The sequence below is a fragment of the Sinocyclocheilus anshuiensis genome, unplaced genomic scaffold, assembly GCF_001515605.1.
Source record: "Sinocyclocheilus anshuiensis isolate Anshui unplaced genomic scaffold, SAMN03320099.WGS_v1.1 scaffold509, whole genome shotgun sequence".
Classification (NCBI taxonomy): Eukaryota; Metazoa; Chordata; class Actinopteri; order Cypriniformes; family Cyprinidae; genus Sinocyclocheilus; species Sinocyclocheilus anshuiensis.
In genome coordinates, this window is record NW_015539853.1 from 271,754 (window position 1) to 290,022 (window position 18,269).

The following is an 18,269-nucleotide window of genomic DNA, read 5'->3' on the forward strand; positions in this document are numbered from 1 at the left end:
GTGGAAAATAATGTGTTTTTTTAACCTTAAACCGCATAAACACATTTCATTACACCAAATACACAAAATAATGTTATTTTTAGCAACATCATATGACCCCTTTAAAATTTTCTGAAAACAATCACATCTTTCACTATTTTATAAGTTTATTTTACTGGATATTTAATATTTTTACTGGAAAACAGGATATGAATATGATTTTTTGCAGTGTATTTTCTGTTTCTTCTGTTATAAAGTAAATCTCCCATAATACCCCATGCCTTACATAATTTTCCAAGTTTATAGTGCGTTTCTTGCCTGAAATGGTGAGGAGGAGGATCCAGCGTAGTACTGATAACCAGGGAGGAGCAGCCATTCCGACCGGCCAGTGTGGTGTTCAGGCAACACTGCCTTGTGCTGGGCGGCACCAGGATTATGCAGAGGAGGGCAAGTGAAAGAGTGGCTGTGTTCACCAGCTCTGCGCCTGTGACATCTCCAAGAAGGACAGGGCCACTGACCCATCTGCAGTCCTCGTCTGGAGGTGGAGTCGTGCGGCGAAGAACAGGGCCATTGTGTGATGGAGTTTTATCTGGATATCTTAGCTATGTGCCTGTAAACAGGCTCCATGAATGATTCAGTGGGCCTGCACACAGCATGTTCATGGTGGCACGTGTGTTTGCTATTGTTGGTAAACAAAGTGGCACAAAGTCTTCATGCAATCACAGCTGGATCTTTGGATAAACCGGCTAATTCTTCATCAGACTCGAGGAATTCACTAATTATTGAACAAACATTGACAGAGTGAGACTATTCAGCTGGAACAGCTAAAGACTGTTCAGGTATTTTGAGCCTGAATAGTAAAATAATTATTTTTTTTATTATGCACGTTAAATTGATCACAAGTGACAGTAAAGACATCTGTAATGTTACAAAAGATTTCAAATTATTTTGTACTTTCTGTACATGGTAACACTTTACAATAATGTTCGATTGGTTAATGTTAGTTAATGTATTAACTAACATGAACAAACAATGAACAATACATTTATTACAGTATTTATAAATTTTTGTTAATGTTTGTTAATGAAAATACATTAGTTAATTGTTAGTTCATGTTCACAGTGCATTAACTAATGTTACAGTAACAAGTACAACTTTTAATTTAAAAAATATATTAGTAAATGCTGAAAATTAACATTAAGATTAATAAATGCTGTAGAAGTTGTTAGTTTTTAATTCATGGTTACTAAAGTAGTTAACTAATATTACCTAATGAACCTTATTGTGTGTTACCCTATACTTCAAAGTATTGTGGAAAAAATCATGTAAAATTCAATTCAAATTCAATTTTAAAAATTAAATTCAAAATTAAATTCAAAAATTTTAAGCATCACAACTGTTTTCAACATTGATCATAATAATAAATGTTTCCTGAGCAGCAAATAAGCATATTAGAATGATTTCTGAAGGATCACGTGACCCTGCAGACTGGAGTAATGATGCTGAAAATAAATTACATTTTAAAAATATATTCAAATAGAAAACAATGATTTTAAATCATAATAATATTAAACAATATTACAGGCTTTATTGTTGTCACACTGCTACTGTGAGGAGCGAGGAGACGTAGAGATAATACAAAAATGAGAGACTTTAATAATCCAAAATTCCAGGGAACACAGGGCACACAAGAGACACACATAGCATCAAATGACAATTAACACTGGATGCTAAACATGGGAAAATCCAGGGCTTAAATACTCAACTAAACGAGGGGATGACGAGACACACCTGAACTCAATGAACCACAATAGGAACAGGAACAGGAAGAAAACCAAATATGGGCATGTCACACACGAGGGAAAACTAGGTCAATGGGAGCAAAACACAACACAGGCAATCCATATTCCTGACAATTGTATTTTGATCAGATAAATGCAGCCTTGTGAGCATAAGAGGCTTCTTTCAAAAACATTACAAAATCGTATTGACCTCAAACTTTTAAACAGTAATGTATGCTGAAGTCTGTTACCGTAACATGTATTGAGTTTACTGATTACAGATTTGCACAAATCTTTTCCTCTTTATGTACACACATTGCGAAACAATATTAATACTTCTGACAGACCGCATTGTAGTTAATCAGACGTTTGTTTTTGGTTTGTTACATTGGAAGGAAGTTTCCTAGGTGTGGTCTATGAGTGTTATTATAAGAGGTGTGAACCAGCATAATGATTGTTGGCAAATATATTTTTTCACCAAGAACATTTTTATCTGTCACTATCAATGGAAAAATGTAACTGATCACTGATATCAATACTGATCTGACTTGTTTTTATTGACCTTGAAATTTAAATCGGTTATTGAATTTTAATGACCTCCTTTACCATCTAGTTTCTGTTTTATTCAGTTTTATGACCTCTCTGAACCCACGTCAGCCCTTCCGCAGCTCTGGATTGGCGTAAACGCTGTGAAACTTGTGAAAGGTTGAGAAATGTGCAGCTGTGGAGTCAAAACACGTGTGGTAAATGAAACATTTAAACTTTGATTAGTTAACTTAGATTAGTTTTAATAATGATAAAGTGTTGCAGTATGTTAGCCCCTAGACGGCAGAGTAAGGTTAGTCCAGAGCAATAATTTCTCTGATCAGCAGTAGCTGTCACATTATTACAAACACAGTGTTAATACAACAGAAGACAAGAAGTCCACACTGATCAACTTAAAGGTAAATAGTACATGTGAATTAATGCTACAATTAATGTTCATATTCATTTTCAGGTTGTATTTGATAGATGTTTTCCACAGCCATCTCTCTGTTGTACAGGCCCACACTGCTGCCAGAGTTACTGTAGATGACAGAGTTCTCCGAGTTCTGGGTTCTGAGGAAGAAAAGTTATGAAAAACATTTTGTTTTAATGACCAGCAATGCCCATGACAAATATAAGCAGAAAAGGTGACCTAATAGAAGGATCATACTGTACTTGCTTTGATGCTGTTATGCATTGCATGGGTCACTTCATTTTTTAAAATTAATAATATGCACAATATTATTGCCTAAATAATTACAAGATTATAAGTCACAACACCATTCAAAAAACTGTGTTCAGTTAGATTTTTGCAAGTCTCTTTTTCTTGCCAAGGCTTCATTTCATTTATCACTAATACAGTAAAAATGGCAATATTGTGAAATATTATTATAATTTAAATTAACTGTTGTCTATTTTACTTTTATTTTTTTTATTTTTTTTTTACAACCACTAGGACACATTTCTCAATACTAAAGTCACGTTTTCACAACACTTCACACAGTTCTCCTAACTATCTTTCAACTTGACACAGCAATTAATTTCACATTCAAAATACACTAAAACTACCAAAACACTTCATTACAGTTTAAAAAAAAAATGCTTACACACAATTTTTGAAACTATGGCTCCATTTTGCAAATCACAAAACAAACACACACACACACAACATGCAAAACGTCACACATATCTTAGAAAAGCAAACACTTCTTTCAAAACTATTTTAACTCTTCAAAAAATGCTATTTTTGCATAGTAACTCTCCAAACAAACATAAAATAATTAGTCACATACATGCCAAACTACACATAGATGTGAAAAATGTATACTCTCGTGTGTCTTTTGCTTGTTCAGAGTGCAGTTGAGTGCACAGGAGTTTGGCATAGCACTCGCACATACATGCATATGCACATATACACTGTGTACACAGAATGTATGTACAACTGATGAATTTTACAGTTATGCAACTGAACTGAATCAATACTGAACTGACTTGAGCTGTGTAATGACACTATTGGCTTGTTAGAGCTGCTTTACATAGAATTTGAATTTGATACTATTGTGAAGCTGCTGTGAAACAATCTATATTGTATAAAGTGCTTTAGAAATAAAGTTGACTTTCTGACTTGGCTCGTATGCATATTCAATGTATGTGTGTGTGTGTGTGTGTGTGTGTACTGTACACATATACAAACACACACACACACACACACATTCACGCATATTATATAACCATATACTGTATATACACACACACACACACACACACACTCTAAACAGATATGAAAGGGGGTAGAAATGATTTCTTTCTTAAAACACTGAGTTTTGATTTATAAATGAACAAATTATAAGTGTTTTCACACATGATCACTGGCTGTAGGTCACCAGTAAATGAGTGTGGCAAATGAAACAAAAGAGCTGTTAGTTTTTAATGATGTGTGTTATGTAGAGAACAGTTTTTAGAGTTCTGCAAATACAATAGCAAACTGAGTTTAATTAAAAAAAAAAAACGTTTTAATTTAAAAAAAACTGCGTCCTTGCTGAATAATAATAATAATCTATGTGACCCCTAACATTTGATGGTGTGTAAAGTGATGTGTGGCTGTATCTTAGTAGTATCATGCCAACAGTAAATTCCCATTTGTTTTCATTGTTTTATTTACATATGTTTATAATGAAAATAACTTTGGAATTAATGTTTTTAATCATAATCAGTATAATTAGCACTTCAAGGATTGACTTACATGTCTACTGCAGCTCTGGTTTTCTTCTTGTGCTTCACTGAAAATAGAAACAGTTTAACTTTATAAATAACAAACACAATGAATATTACTGTGAAATTTGAAAAAATGAATTGACTGAATGCACTTTGGACTCACATATCAGAATGACAGCAATGACTATCAAAGCCAACAGTAACAGGAGGACAGGCACAATCACTGCTGATGCATTTACCTTAAAACACAAATCAGTACAAAGATATTAAGTGATCATTGTTTCAAACATGTCTCAAAAACATATAAGGTTTTATGTTTACGGTGAAATACGCACACTATCTTTGTTTTCCACAGAGGACGATTCACGATGATCAAATGAGGTTTCTTTTTTAGAATGAAAACACAAACAAAATGGTCAGTCAGCATATTTGCAAATACATGCAGTATGTTACACACAATTATAAATAGCATAAAATGATTCGCTGAATTATAGGCCTATACCGTATCCAATCCAACAGTACTAAAATCCAATAGTACTGCTCTCAGGAGCATTTGTTGAACTGACAATTGAAGAACTCTCGTGTGTTGTGTTCGTTTCCACTACAAAAAAATTATAATGTCACATAATGTTCTTTAAACGACAAATTTAAATGTCTTTTATAGAAAGCAGAGATCTTTAATGACTAAATATTTGTACAACATGCAACTGCATACTTCTGAGTTGCCAAAATAGATTACAGATAATGAGAACTGAATCAGTTATTCATAAATGAAACCTTTTATTCAGTCATTATAGATTCACTGCCAGGGTTAAAATCATAATACCTCCTGAAGTTTCAGTGGTCTGTGATTCAGAGGTTATAAGCCCAGAACTAGTGGTTACCAAAGGCTCTGGTGTGGTTGGACCAGGTGCTTTGAAACAGGATGTAGAATGTTCCTTTTTAAATGTTCACACTCGTACATGAGCAACACAACTGCTGACAGGACTGACTTTACGCAGCAGTGATCTAATCTGTGATGACGGAATGATGGCAGATAACGTCTTTTTTAATGTAGCCATTGTCATCATCACCAAAAATACCTTCTTTTTAGACTTGGTTAGATTTGTTTTTATTGTGGTATGTTTTCATCATTCAGCCATGACAGATTCACATAGAATCACATATATTCACATATAAACACACACAAGTACCCTCTGTCATGGCAGTGCTGAAAACTCCTGTGGTTTCATGCTCAGATGTGCTGCTCGACATGGATGTAGTTTCCCAAGTTGTTGGAATAATGGCTTTGAAGAAAGTGTATTTTAATGTAAAACTGTACTAACTTTCAAGATCTTGAAATTGTTTTCTAAATCTACACTGTCCTGTTCAAAAGTTTGGGGTCTGTTAAAATTTCCAGTGTTTTTAAAAGAACTTTCTTATGCTCAACATCACAAATACAGTAAAATACAGTAATATTATTGTGAAACATTATAACAATACAAATTAGCTGTTTTCTACTAAAATGCAATTTATTCCTGTGATGCCAAACTACTGGATATATATATGTGTGTGTGTGTGTGTGTGTGTGTGTGTGTGTGTGTACATGCATGCAATAGGTAAATTAAACAATTAAATCACTGGGATTTAGTCACTTCTAGTGTTTTGGCATTAAAAGCATCGCTTTCGACACTTACCGTCATTAACAATCAAGTGGACGTAATACATCTCATCATTAAACAATCCAGGCACATGTATTCGGCATCCATATTTGCCAGAGTCTGTTTTTTGAATGTTTAGGATTGTCAGAGACACGTCTCCATGCCGTATTTCTCCCTCCAGCTGGTATCTGTATGATTTTTTCCTCACCACTTTATCTCCATCACTTCCAATAATTTCATTACCACAACCCATATTGGGAATGTCTCCTATCATCCAGCATATGGGACATTTTCCATGATATTTGCTGTCATATTTGCGTGGCAAAATGACACTCTCACCCTCGAAACTCTGTACAATGCCGTTGCTGCATTTAGAAACTGAGAGAAACAGTGATTTAAAAAAAAAAATTAATATCATATATACAGATCCAAACAGTTCTAGATAATGTGCCTTGTTCATATAAAAATGATATTAGGGGTTACTCCACAATTAAATACTACATAAATAAAACTAAATATTGGAAAATATGAATTGCATAAAAAAAAAAAACATTTTCCCTCACTGTCACAAATTACTGATTGTAACCACACTTCAATATAAATGTGAAACTCACTTGTGAGATAACAGAGAATCCAGGATGCAAAGAACCAGCTGTGAAAATCAGTCATGATGAAAAGGTTTCACTCTCTCTGCAAACAGTGCTTAAGACAACCTCATCTCTCTTGCATTATAACCCTTTATGCGGAAGTCAACATGCACATGACACCCTTTCAGCTTTTCTTACATGTGCAGTCCGACATCTTTTTTAGAGTTTCACTTCCATATGTGACCTACTACTCCGTGGTCACTTCCAAATAACGAAAGAGAGACTTGTGAGAACATATTAACATTTATTTGAACTGCAAAAACACACGCCTCTATACATCACATGCGATTTTTTACTTTTTGCAAGATTTCATTGTTTGTGCATTATTAAAACTTTTAGGATTACATTTCATTTTTTATGCAACTGCATTGAACACTAGAGGCCGCTATTGTGTGATAAATCAAATTGCGTTTCCAAACAAACCAAAACTTTAATCCCACGTGGTGTTTGGCCATTTAGTAATTGATTTCTGAGAAAGAGATGCATGACATTAGATTACAGTTTGGAAGCTTTTTACAAAAAGACTTTACAGATAAAGATACAGGCAACAAACACGTCATATTACAATGAAAAAAAACCCCACCATAATGTAAATAAATTATCTCAGATTTAGATTAATAACTGATCAATTATTTCATAAATAGCCTATTAGGCACTGATAACAAACCACACACACACACAAAAAAAAGTCACCATGCATGTGGTTTTTATACAGTCATAGTGACCTCAGAACTGACTGTCACACCATATCAGTGTGTGGTTGTTGGTCTGGGAAGCCTGGCAGATTTTTACATTCTCCTTCATCCAGTGCGTTCTCTGGAGCGCCGCAGTCCTGAGGGCAAAGCGTTCAGAAAGACGCGTTAGTGCACAGTAAGCAAAACAGGCCGTGAGCCACCTCTTTCACTTCCACTCAGCCACGGAGACACATTCTGAGAGCCAAATTTAACGTTGTATGCAGCATGAGGATCTGCAGAAGTTTCCACACAGCAATGAGCAATGAGCAAATGTTTCTTGTTCATGCATTAAATAAAATGTTCAGTACACTTTTCAAACTATATATTGTTTGGTACAGAGGTTTATTTGAGTGAATATGACATGTGAGCATGACAACCTGACAAGGTCACATATTTCACCCCCTTTAAGTATTTATTTTGGTGAATATGACAGACCTTTGTAAACATGACAACCTGAAGGTCACATTTCACCCCCTATATTACATAATAATTCTTATATTACATGAATGTTTTAATTGACAGTGAGAATGACCATTGAGACAATAAATTAAGGTATGTAAATTTTCAAAAAAATATGCTTCATTATGAAAATAATGTCACATTGCAAAAAAAATTTACTTTGTTTTCTTATGCTAATTATAATTTCTTATCTCCTCTCTTTTGTGTTTAGAATGAATTGTGATCTGTTCATGTTCTTGAGAGGTTTCATGAGATTTGGCCTTTTTTGCTTTTTACAAGTATTTCATATTTCTCCAGAGCTAAACCATTCAAATGAATTACTTGCTACTCTACTTACTGAACAGAAGTGCGATGATTAAACCCGGGATGAAGACAATGGCCCCCACTCTTACAGTATTTATGACAAATGTTTCCATTGTATCCTAGAATGACACACAACATGTATGTACAGTAACACCTTATTCATGTCCAAAAATCAATATGCATTTCATACATACATTACCTACAACATATTCAAGGCAAAATACAGATGCAAAACTGCCAATGTATGTGTCTTTGCAAACAGAATAGTGCAATACCTCAGCATGGACAACTGCAACTGCTTCATACATGTAGATGTCGGTAGCATCTGAAATAAATCAATCATTGTATTTACTCTTACATTTCTGAATAACTTTCAAAGTTGATTAAATGTGGTCATGATTATATTCATACATGCAGTTGTCTTTTCTGATATGAAATAAAGCTCTGTAATGAGTGTGGTTGGGTCTGATACATAGTAGACTGTGTGTAAAACAAAAAATGGTTAGTCGGGGTTTTGAGCCTAGTGCTTGTTGACCACTGGTGAAAAGTTTTCAGACCACTGTGTTCCAACTATTATGTTAGTACCGGTAATTCAGATTTTAAAAATATTGTTATTAATATGGTAATAAATGTATTGGTTGATAATAAATTATTGATTAATCATTGAAATTAATGAATGAAAAAAGACAAAAAAAAAAGTTTTCACTAACAAATTTAATTTTTAAACTGTCGTCTAGTGTTGTGGGGCAGTGGTTTTTTAATGTTTCTGAAAACAAGGCTGCATTTGATTGATCAAAAATAAGGTAAAACTGCAATATTGTGAAATATCATTACAATTTAAAATAACTGCTTTCATTTTTCATATGTTTTAAAATGTAATTTATTCAGAAATAAACATGATTCTTCAGAAATCAATAATAAAACGCTGATTTGGTGCTCAAGAAATATTTCTTATAATTATCAATTTTGAAAACAGTTGTGCTGCTTAATATATTTGTGGCATCTTTAATGAACAGAAAGTTCCAAATTTGAAACGGAAATCTTTACATTATAAACATATTTGAATAGTTCAGATGCAAAATCCTCTAAGTGCCATCTGAAATTTTCTTCTAAAATTAGCATTTTTATCAGGCTCCTATGTTTAGGTTCAGTAATTTTACTTTTATGACAATGTATAGGTCAGTCATTTTCTATGCCATTAAAATGAAATAAATGAACATAAATATAGGAGCCTGATAAAACTGCTCATTTTAGATGAAAATTTCAGACGGCACTTAGAGGCTTTTGCATCTGAACTCTCCATTTACTGTCACTTTTGGTCAACTTAATGCATTCTTGCTGAATAAAAGTATTAATTTCTTAACCAGTCAACCTTTCTATGTTGGCCATGTCCTTGGATGTGCAACCTTTGAAATCAGCAACAGAAGTAGCTCTACAGTATGCATGGTTAAATATCTAGTTGCATTAGCATTTAACATTGTTATCCCTTGCTCAAAACAGATCTGAAAAAGCAAAATACTTTCTAACCTTGTTTTTCCTGATTTGCTGTTTTAGGGACCAGTTGTGTTTCTGAGATGACTCTCTTTGGATCCAGTCCTTTTATGCAAGAACAGGAATATTGTAGATCATCACGGTATGAGCACAACAACACTGATATCAACTGGAGTGGTTACTTACCATTGCTGATAAACAGATAGACATTGTGACTAATGTCATTGAAAAGTCCAGGGATCTCGATACGGCACACGTACATCCCAGCATCCCTCTTTTGAGCAGCCTTTATGGTAAGTGAAACATCCCCTCGCTCCAGTCCACTGGCCAAGCTGAATCTGTTTGACTCTCTGTAGGTCACTTGCAAGCCATCGGAGGAGATAACAGTGTTCTCACAGCTGAACCATGACTGACGTCTCCCCCAGCAGACTTTCAATAGGCCAGTAGTGTTAATGTCATATTTATATGGAAGATTAACTGTATCCCCAACCTGTCCAACCACCAGTTTTGATGATTCGCTGCAGGCTACAGCACATAAACAGAGAGAAGTTTCAACACTTGTTAGTTTTATCATTCATACGGCACCAAATGATTCGATTTCTCATGCATTTCACACATTCTTCCTGATTCTTTCGTAAAAAACATTTTTCACATCTTTCACTATCACTAAACTAATCAAATAATGTTGAGTGAATGATGACAGAGTAAGAAAAGGTTTATTTTTTTCCAATGGCCTTAGAGGAGAAATATAGCACAAGAAACACAACAATGAACATACATAGAATAGTATTCATTAATCATAACATCTTGTTTTCCAGTCAAATATTTGAACATCCTAAAAATGAGATACATTTAATGAACTTTGTAAAGTACCTATACAGACAATAAATGAAGTTTTTATATCACATATCAACTATTTTTCACACCACATTGCAATTTTTTTCTTGTTTTAAGCATACTCTCAAATTTTGCTATAAAATAAGAAAAGAATTGGAAGATGACAAGTAAAGCAAGACAAAAATACTTGATCCTATTTTTTGAACTGTACAGATATGAAATATAGGGCACAATATTTTATTGTATTGCACTGCTGAATGAAGAATTTTTTTGTACTTACATGTTACACGTATATTTGATGAGATAAAGAAGAGAAGGACAATCATTTTCTTTGCTGTGGTAGACTCAAAAAGTCACTAATACATGTCTCATACACTAAAAATACAACTTCTCTTTTTCATGAAGGCTGTTCGCCAATAGGAATAACTTAAACATGTCATTGGTTCCACAGCCAGACAGAAAAAATTGTATCCCAGTACATTTTTTATTTGATGTATTTTTATACATACCACTAAAAAGTTTGGTGTCTGTTTTTTTTTGTTTGTTTTCTGTTTTGTTGTTTTGTGAAAGTGAAGAATTGTATAATGTTCTCTGACTTATGCTGTTCTTTTGAACTTTCTATTCATCAGGTAATCCTGAAAAAATGTATCACAGTTCTCACAAAAACTGTAAATATATTACAATAAAATAAAGTTATTTTAAATGGTAAAAAATATTTCACAAGATTACCAGTTTTTACTTGAGTAATTGATCAAATAAAGAAACACTAAAAAAAAATTCTATGTTACCGACCCTATAATATAATATAATAAATCTAATGTAATGTAATACAATACAATACAATACAATACAATACAATATAATATAATATAAGGGCTGGAAATGGGAGGGGGGGGGGTGTTGTTAGCTGCCAGTGCTTGTACAATCGTTATATTTCCGTTATATTTCCAAGAAAGCAGCATTGTTCTCTAAAAAAAGTGTCCCATAATTTCCCTGTGGGAGTCGTGTTCCCTTTCAGTCGGTCACTCCCGACGTCACGTCGGTTGACCGCAAAATTAAAAAGAAATGCCACACATGGTCACAAAAAGCATCCTCCTCAACTTCCTTTCTTTTAAGGAAATTAGGGCAATGTTTTTTTTTTATTTACCATTGCTGACACTACAGATCCTGAGATGCTGTTTCAAGTCTAGACAGTCATATTATTTCCTTGAGGCTGGAGGCTCAGTTTGAGCAAAGGTGACTTAATGTTCTGGTTAAGTTAACCTCTATTGCACTCAATCAGGTTTCCTTCTTTCAGTGTCAGTATGTCTCCATGCCACAACCAGATACAGATCCCAAGTTTCCATAAGCAACAATTCTGTCACAAATACAATAGCAAAAGGGAAGCATTCTGTCCTGTTCCTTCGAAAATGTCCTCATTTCTAATGTTTATCTTTTCCTATTTTATCCCCAGCACTCTTCAAACTCAGTCAAATGCAGTGACCTAAAGAATAAAGTCATCTGTGCAACCCCAGTACACATGGGATCAAACAACGTACTAGTGAATCGGATGTAACTGCAAACATGTAACTGCATGTTTTTCCAGAGACTGGATATCCAAGTTTATTAGCTGTTTAGTCTAGTTAAATTTGTTAGGCTTATTTTCACTTTAGTTTGAGTGTTGCTGATAAAATTTTAAATATATTCTAGATATTTGCTTTATGTGTGTGATTATTGGTTATGTCACAACATATGAAACTGAATTCGCATGCATGTGCTTTGAATTTATCTATAAAGCATAAATCTTTCAAGGTGAAGTTTGTAATTTCTGTGCCACTGGCATCACCAAATGGAGCTGCACTAGAATAATGAAAATGTGAGTCATTAGTATTAGGTATTACATTACCATTAATGTTTGTGGCTCGTTCTCAAAAGGGATGCTAGAGATTTTGAAAAAGCAAATCTCGCTTTTTACATATTGAAAATATACTGTGTTGTTGATACACGCGAGAACCAATGAGATTTGTGACCAATTAAATAACTATAAGAAAAGAAACCATATAGAATACTATTATGTGATTTTTATTTTTGGAGCTTGACAGTTACATCTGTCACATGTCATTTAGTTTGGACTTTGTTTTCCTCATGCACCGTTCCCCTTCATTGAGTTAATTGTGCCATTCTGTTCAGGTGTGTGTAGTTAATTATCCTTGTTTGGTCTGTGTATTTAAGTTCTGTGTGTTCAGTTCTAGTTTGTCCAGTCTTGTCTATGTTAGTGCTACCCGTGTGTTGGATTAAAGTCATTATAAACCTTCTTCTTCGTCTTTGTACGTTTGCAAGCAGAGTAGTGGTGACAACATCCTTCACCCCTGTGTAACACGAAGTATAAAGTTTTATGGGTTGGAGCGACTAAATGACAGGGTTCATTTGGGGTGAACTGTATCACTTTTTATTTAATTTTTATTAAATGTAAATAAAAACAAAAAACAATATATAAAATATTGGATTTAAATAAGATTTTAGGACTGAATCATTTTTGCAGTTATTAACGTTTTAGCACGTTAAATCACTGAGTCAATCCTAAAATCTTAAGTGTGAGTATTTACATCCAAACAGTGAATGAAAAAGCAGTTTTATTAAGTATCAGCTAAATAATCAAGTAATGTTTTTTTTTTTAAACTAAATATACTGAGCCTTAATTCACTTTTGTTTTATTAAATGAGTCGTCATGATGTGCCAGACTACCTTTCTTCTTTAAAAAAATGTCTGTTTTTTTTTTTGTCATGCTTCATCACAACGTTGCCAGTATTCAAAGATTTTCATACTGCTGGCTCTTTGACAGAAAAAGATCTTCTTTAACTCTACAAATCAAGTCCAGTATTCAAAAGAAGACGAATATATAGTTCAGTCATGAAACTCTATATGGCACATTCTGACGGGGTGTTAACGTAACTGATGATATTCAGAGAGTTAAACGACTTGGCACAAGCTGATTGGTTCATGCTGCATATGCAGCCAATGAGCTTACTGCCTTGCATTTATATGGCTGGCTAGCATTCACTAGAGATTCCTGCAGTGCGCTTTCAGAGTTTCTCTGAAACCCTCCACCTTCCCCAGCTCCACCTGTATAGATCTGCTACGGGTTAATTTATATGGTATTTGTGCAGCAGCAGTATGTCTTAAATACTCATGGCACCGTATCACCATATGCATTGGCAGTAGCAAGTTCCTGTACTTGCTTGCAGCAGCAGCAATAATCTACAACTACAGCAATAACCAACAGCAGCAGCAATTCAGCAGCAGCGTAGCAGATCTGTTCCGCCAAGACCAAATACATTAACATTGTCATATCCATCACCATGCTAAAATCTTCCGAGAGTTGTCATGATTGAAATACTGAAACACCACTTTGAGCAGAGGCATCATCTATGCTCATTCATGAAATCTAATTACTTGCTGTCCTGCCCATGGTTTAGTTGGCAGTCTCATTCTGGGTTTAGAGCATTACTGTAATGGCACTACATACTCTTTTTATTTTACTTGGGAGACAATTCACCTAAATGATACTGCCAGTTTGGCCACTGGCCTGGCTGGAGGCCAGAACTATCCAAAAATCCTATATTATATGAAATCAAAAATGCACTTATACAGCTGTTTAACAGTGACAGCTGGAAGGTCAAACACATGGTGGTCCAAGCGGGCATTCATCAAAATCATTTTTCATGGTCCTAGGAATTATTTTGCATAACCCCTAGTCATTTAAGAGCTCTTTTTTTAATTTTCTGTAATTGCCAACAGATTTGAAGAGTGCTCCACAAAACAATGAAGGGATCTATTTAAATATTGTAATCATTAATCATGTTTTAAGGTAATATAACAGGATGAACCGATCATAATCAGTGCAACACAGAATATTTCAGTGGCATAGTTTAAGAGAAACTCAAACATACTCTTTGTGCAGCGTGTTGTAATTGTTGAATGTAATAACAGATGCAAGTAAACCGGTTTGTTTCACTGAATGCTTCATGCACCTTCTGCTTTCCTCTGAGAAAACAACCCAGTCAATATGTCTGTGGAAATCTCAAACGCAGGCGCACTCTGGCGTGTGATTCAATTTCAGATCACCTATTATCTGAGTTTACTGCGGGTTCACCACCATCCAGAATGACACAAACCTGCTGGATAATTGCACTTTTCCAGAGGAACATGCCGAAGACAGGACAGAAGGTTTATTTGAGGCTGTAAACGCACGTAAATGCACTATAAAAGCTTACGCGGGTCATGCGCTGTTACATGTGCTGGACAAGGCTACAGGCTTCCCTCTTTCTCTTTTATGTAACATAAGCAGATGGGCTGATATATGACTCGTTTTACATATTATATTTTTAAATCCTATCTTAATAATAATGAGAGGCATCATTTGCTCATTTGTGGATATGCCGCACCTGTACACACTCACGTTTTTGCCATTCAAGGCTTTAGCTATTGTCTCGTCGCCCATTCAGCAGTAGAATCTCACACTGTCAAGCAGCATCAGCAATAAATAGAACTGACAAAGTGTATATATTATATTATAATATATTATAGTCATTAGCATCTTGCTTATTATGGGTCTCCTCAGAATGACAGGAGATGAATGGAGTTGTTCTTTCATTACAATTTCACATGCCCTTCTTTATCTCCCTAATTTCTATTATAGTATTAATTCACTTTACATTAATTATGTCCATCTGGAGGGAATGTATAATTCGAGTTGAGTCTCATGCCTATAGGCCCCTTGTATATTGTGACTTTATTTTTTAATTGTGACTAGAAATCTAGAACAGAATAGAAATCACACAGTAAAAAAATAGATTGAAATTATTAAATTTCTCACATATTTTATATTTGTTTGTCTCTGACGAGCTACAGTAGATGTTTTTCTGTTTTACATTCATTTTTAGGTTTTTTTTTCATAGTGTTGATTATTTAAGAATCAGTCACTATATATAAAAAAACAAACATTTTGGCCAATAAGTAAGCTGAATATTGTAGTGGTATTTACAGTACAGTGACTGAAATATACTGCAGTTTTAAACACTGTCACAATGGCCACATCAGCTTCCAGTGTGACCAAGCAGAAAAGTGTCTCTATAGATTTCTGTGTGAAAACACATTACAAAGCAAACCCATTAAATGCAGTTTGTGCTGCTCGACATGGTGCATTTTAACTTACTAAAGCACTTCTTTAATCTGTGTCAATTAGGCTTATGGATGCTTAAAGGAATCAATTGCAGTCAATGTGAACTGATCTCATCTACATTTCTTTTGTTGATTAAACAATACTTAAACATTAACTAAGAGCCCAGTGGGTTTAATACATTAGTGGGATACAAAATTATTAGTACTAATGTTGTTTATGCCAGTAATAAGCTCTGTGTTATGTGACCCAGTATATTTATGATATGCAGCTAATCTGCTGACAGACCAACAAGACTTTGAGCTTTATTAATATCAAACGTGGCATATAATGTTGATCTAGATTTGCAGATTTGCATACTTTCACCTTGTTCATCAGATGAGAAATCAAGGGGAGATATGGTTTAAAGATAGTGATCTGTGCACTGTCAGCACCTTGTGTGAATGTCATGTATGAACGTCCATATTTTACAACACAGACTGATGCTTGATATTAATTGAAACTGTGCCACAATTGTTTTTCCATGCATAATTAACACAGACATTTTCAGGAGGTAAACGATGAGACATTTGCATTTTCTGATTCTCGCAGATAAAATACATGCTCAATGTGAGTAATTACTTTGGTTGAAACAGACCTGTCGTTGTACAATTGTGTCGTTTATGCTTCACCAAACAGAACCCTAAATGAAACATTGAGCTCAATTTAACAGGCTGTTCTTGTGCTTAATCTTGAACATTGTGTATTCCTAAATGCTGCCATGCTCTTGAATTAATTATGCTGTTCCACGGAATTAGCTCTCACTGTGTTTTGCCAGAGGAGCAGCACCATGCAGTGCTGAAGTAGTTTATCCATTGATTTGTATCAAAAAGACCCGTCAGAGACACATTTAAGCACAAAAAGACATCTGACACAGCAACACATTTTGAACTCTCCACCATCAGTTTCACTTCCTTGAGAAACTTTGTGTACATTTTTTTATTTTTGACTTTAGGTTTGTAATTTTGACCGTTGGGACTCCAGCCTCTTCTTTATTCTCTTTTTGTCTTATTTAACGTTCCTGGAGACTTGCAGCAGAAAGCATTTTGCTTCCATTGAACTGAATGCATATGTGACAAATAAAACATTGTTGATGATTTAACATATAACATGTGCTACTAATCTGCCTGGGATTTATTTCTCTGAACATCTCTGATTTCTTAACCTGTCATTTAATTTACTATACATAGCCTGGAGGGATGATATAGCCTTTAGTGCAGTGGCTATTGTTTGGTTTTGCTTCAGAACCCAGATTTGACATTGGATTTGGTAGACACAGCACAGTAAAAAAAAATGTTTATTATACAAAAACAGACAAAAATGTTACAATTTTGACTTAATCTCATAGCAGTCTCATAAGGTGACTTTATTTACTATTTATTTACTTTTTTATTTTTACTCTGATATGCTTTCGTAACATTGACATTTATTATAAATTATTATTTATTATTAATAAGACAATGTTGCACCACACACACACACAAAACTTGCTCTTGGCACAAATCACATCAATCCTTGTTCCAAGTGAAACTGTCTGACTGCTTCATGAAATATGACTAGCTTCTACCAAGTGGCAGATAAATTTGTGCCAAAATACTATGGATTTTGCTCAGAAAAGCTGCATTTGATGAAAGCATTTTCTCTTCCCTTATAACATTTTATAGGTCTACTTACTTTATCATTCCATTTCAAAATGTAATTTTTTAGATAGCTAGATTTTTTATAATGAGGTCCAGCTGTTGTAATTGTGAGTCAATTGTAAGAAACACTTAGTTTGTCTGAGAGTAACACTATTAAGTACATATTCTTAGAAGACAGACTGACATTTATATGGCAGAAATCCATGAACGTTAAGAGTAATTTATTTCAAGTTTTCTTCAAAGCCTCCTGTATAATAGAAATCAATAAGCGGTCATTCCAGTGATGTCACTGAGCGGTGTGATTACAGATTAGGCTTCATCTTCAGACCCAAGAATATTTATAGTATGTATTTGACGGCTCGTAGTGATTTGCTGCTGATTGTTCAGTTGTTTTTTTAGTCTTTGTATGCTCAACAAGCCTCTACCAGAGACACAAAAAGTCATTCATCATGAGTCAGCGGCTAGAGGTCTCCATCGGAGCGGAACACGTGACTCATTTCATCACATGTGAGGAGATGACATTCCATCTACACTTGCATGGATTTATCTCCCTTTGGCTGTGAGAGATCATGTAGGAGATGAACCACACAATCAGTGGAATACTTCAATCACAGGGGCTTTTAAAATTAAAATCTACATTCATTTATTATTGAGATTATTTACTTTCCTGATACACATTATTGTGAACAGTTCATCTGTGCAAAGTTTTTCCTTGTGCCCCCCCCCCCTTTTTTTGGGGATCTCAGTGTGCGAAATTAATTCCTAAGAACTCCTTATTAATTTTAGCCATGTACAATTCACCTTCTGTCTCCTTCATTTGGA

At 34.5% G+C, this 18,269-nt stretch overlaps 3 protein-coding genes across 4 annotated transcripts in view; all 3 read right to left on the bottom strand.

The window, feature by feature from the left end:
• The window catches only part of LOC107684732 (T-cell immunoglobulin and mucin domain-containing protein 4-like), a 4,073-nt gene extending 3,703 nt beyond the window's left edge, over nucleotides 1-370 (bottom strand). Inside the window, exon 1 of the mRNA XM_016481072.1 lies at nucleotides 298-370. Within this exon, the coding sequence (XP_016336558.1) occupies nucleotides 298-355 (58 nt within the window). The 5' untranslated portion in view covers nucleotides 356-370. The remainder of the gene's footprint in view (nucleotides 1-297) is intronic.
• A 1,685-nt stretch (nucleotides 371-2,055) lies between these two features.
• On the bottom strand, nucleotides 2,056-6,830 carry LOC107684733 (T-cell immunoglobulin and mucin domain-containing protein 4-like). Its single transcript, XM_016481073.1, has 6 exons — nucleotides 6,754-6,830; nucleotides 6,176-6,517; nucleotides 4,835-4,884; nucleotides 4,663-4,738; nucleotides 4,528-4,564; nucleotides 2,056-2,858 (listed from the first exon to the last, which is right to left on the bottom strand). Exons 1-6 carry the CDS (start codon nucleotides 6,806-6,808, stop codon nucleotides 2,735-2,737), a joined length of 684 nt encoding a protein of 227 aa, XP_016336559.1. The 5' UTR covers nucleotides 6,809-6,830; the 3' UTR covers nucleotides 2,056-2,734.
• Nucleotides 6,831-7,041: 211 nt separating this feature from the next.
• LOC107684734 (hepatitis A virus cellular receptor 1 homolog) lies at nucleotides 7,042-10,957 on the bottom strand. 2 transcript variants are annotated; one of them, XM_016481074.1, is made up of 7 exons: nucleotides 10,891-10,957; nucleotides 9,960-10,298; nucleotides 9,810-9,878; nucleotides 8,694-8,762; nucleotides 8,558-8,607; nucleotides 8,317-8,401; nucleotides 7,042-7,618 (listed from the first exon to the last, which is right to left on the bottom strand). In XM_016481074.1, the coding sequence occupies exons 1-7, from the start codon at nucleotides 10,934-10,936 to the stop codon at nucleotides 7,587-7,589; spliced, it is 690 nt and encodes a 229-aa protein (XP_016336560.1). In that variant the 5' UTR covers nucleotides 10,937-10,957; the 3' UTR covers nucleotides 7,042-7,586. The 2 variants fall into 2 exon arrangements, with proteins under 2 accessions (XP_016336560.1, XP_016336561.1); XM_016481075.1 differs by lacking the exon at nucleotides 8,694-8,762.
• Nucleotides 10,958-18,269: the final 7,312 nt, after the last annotated feature.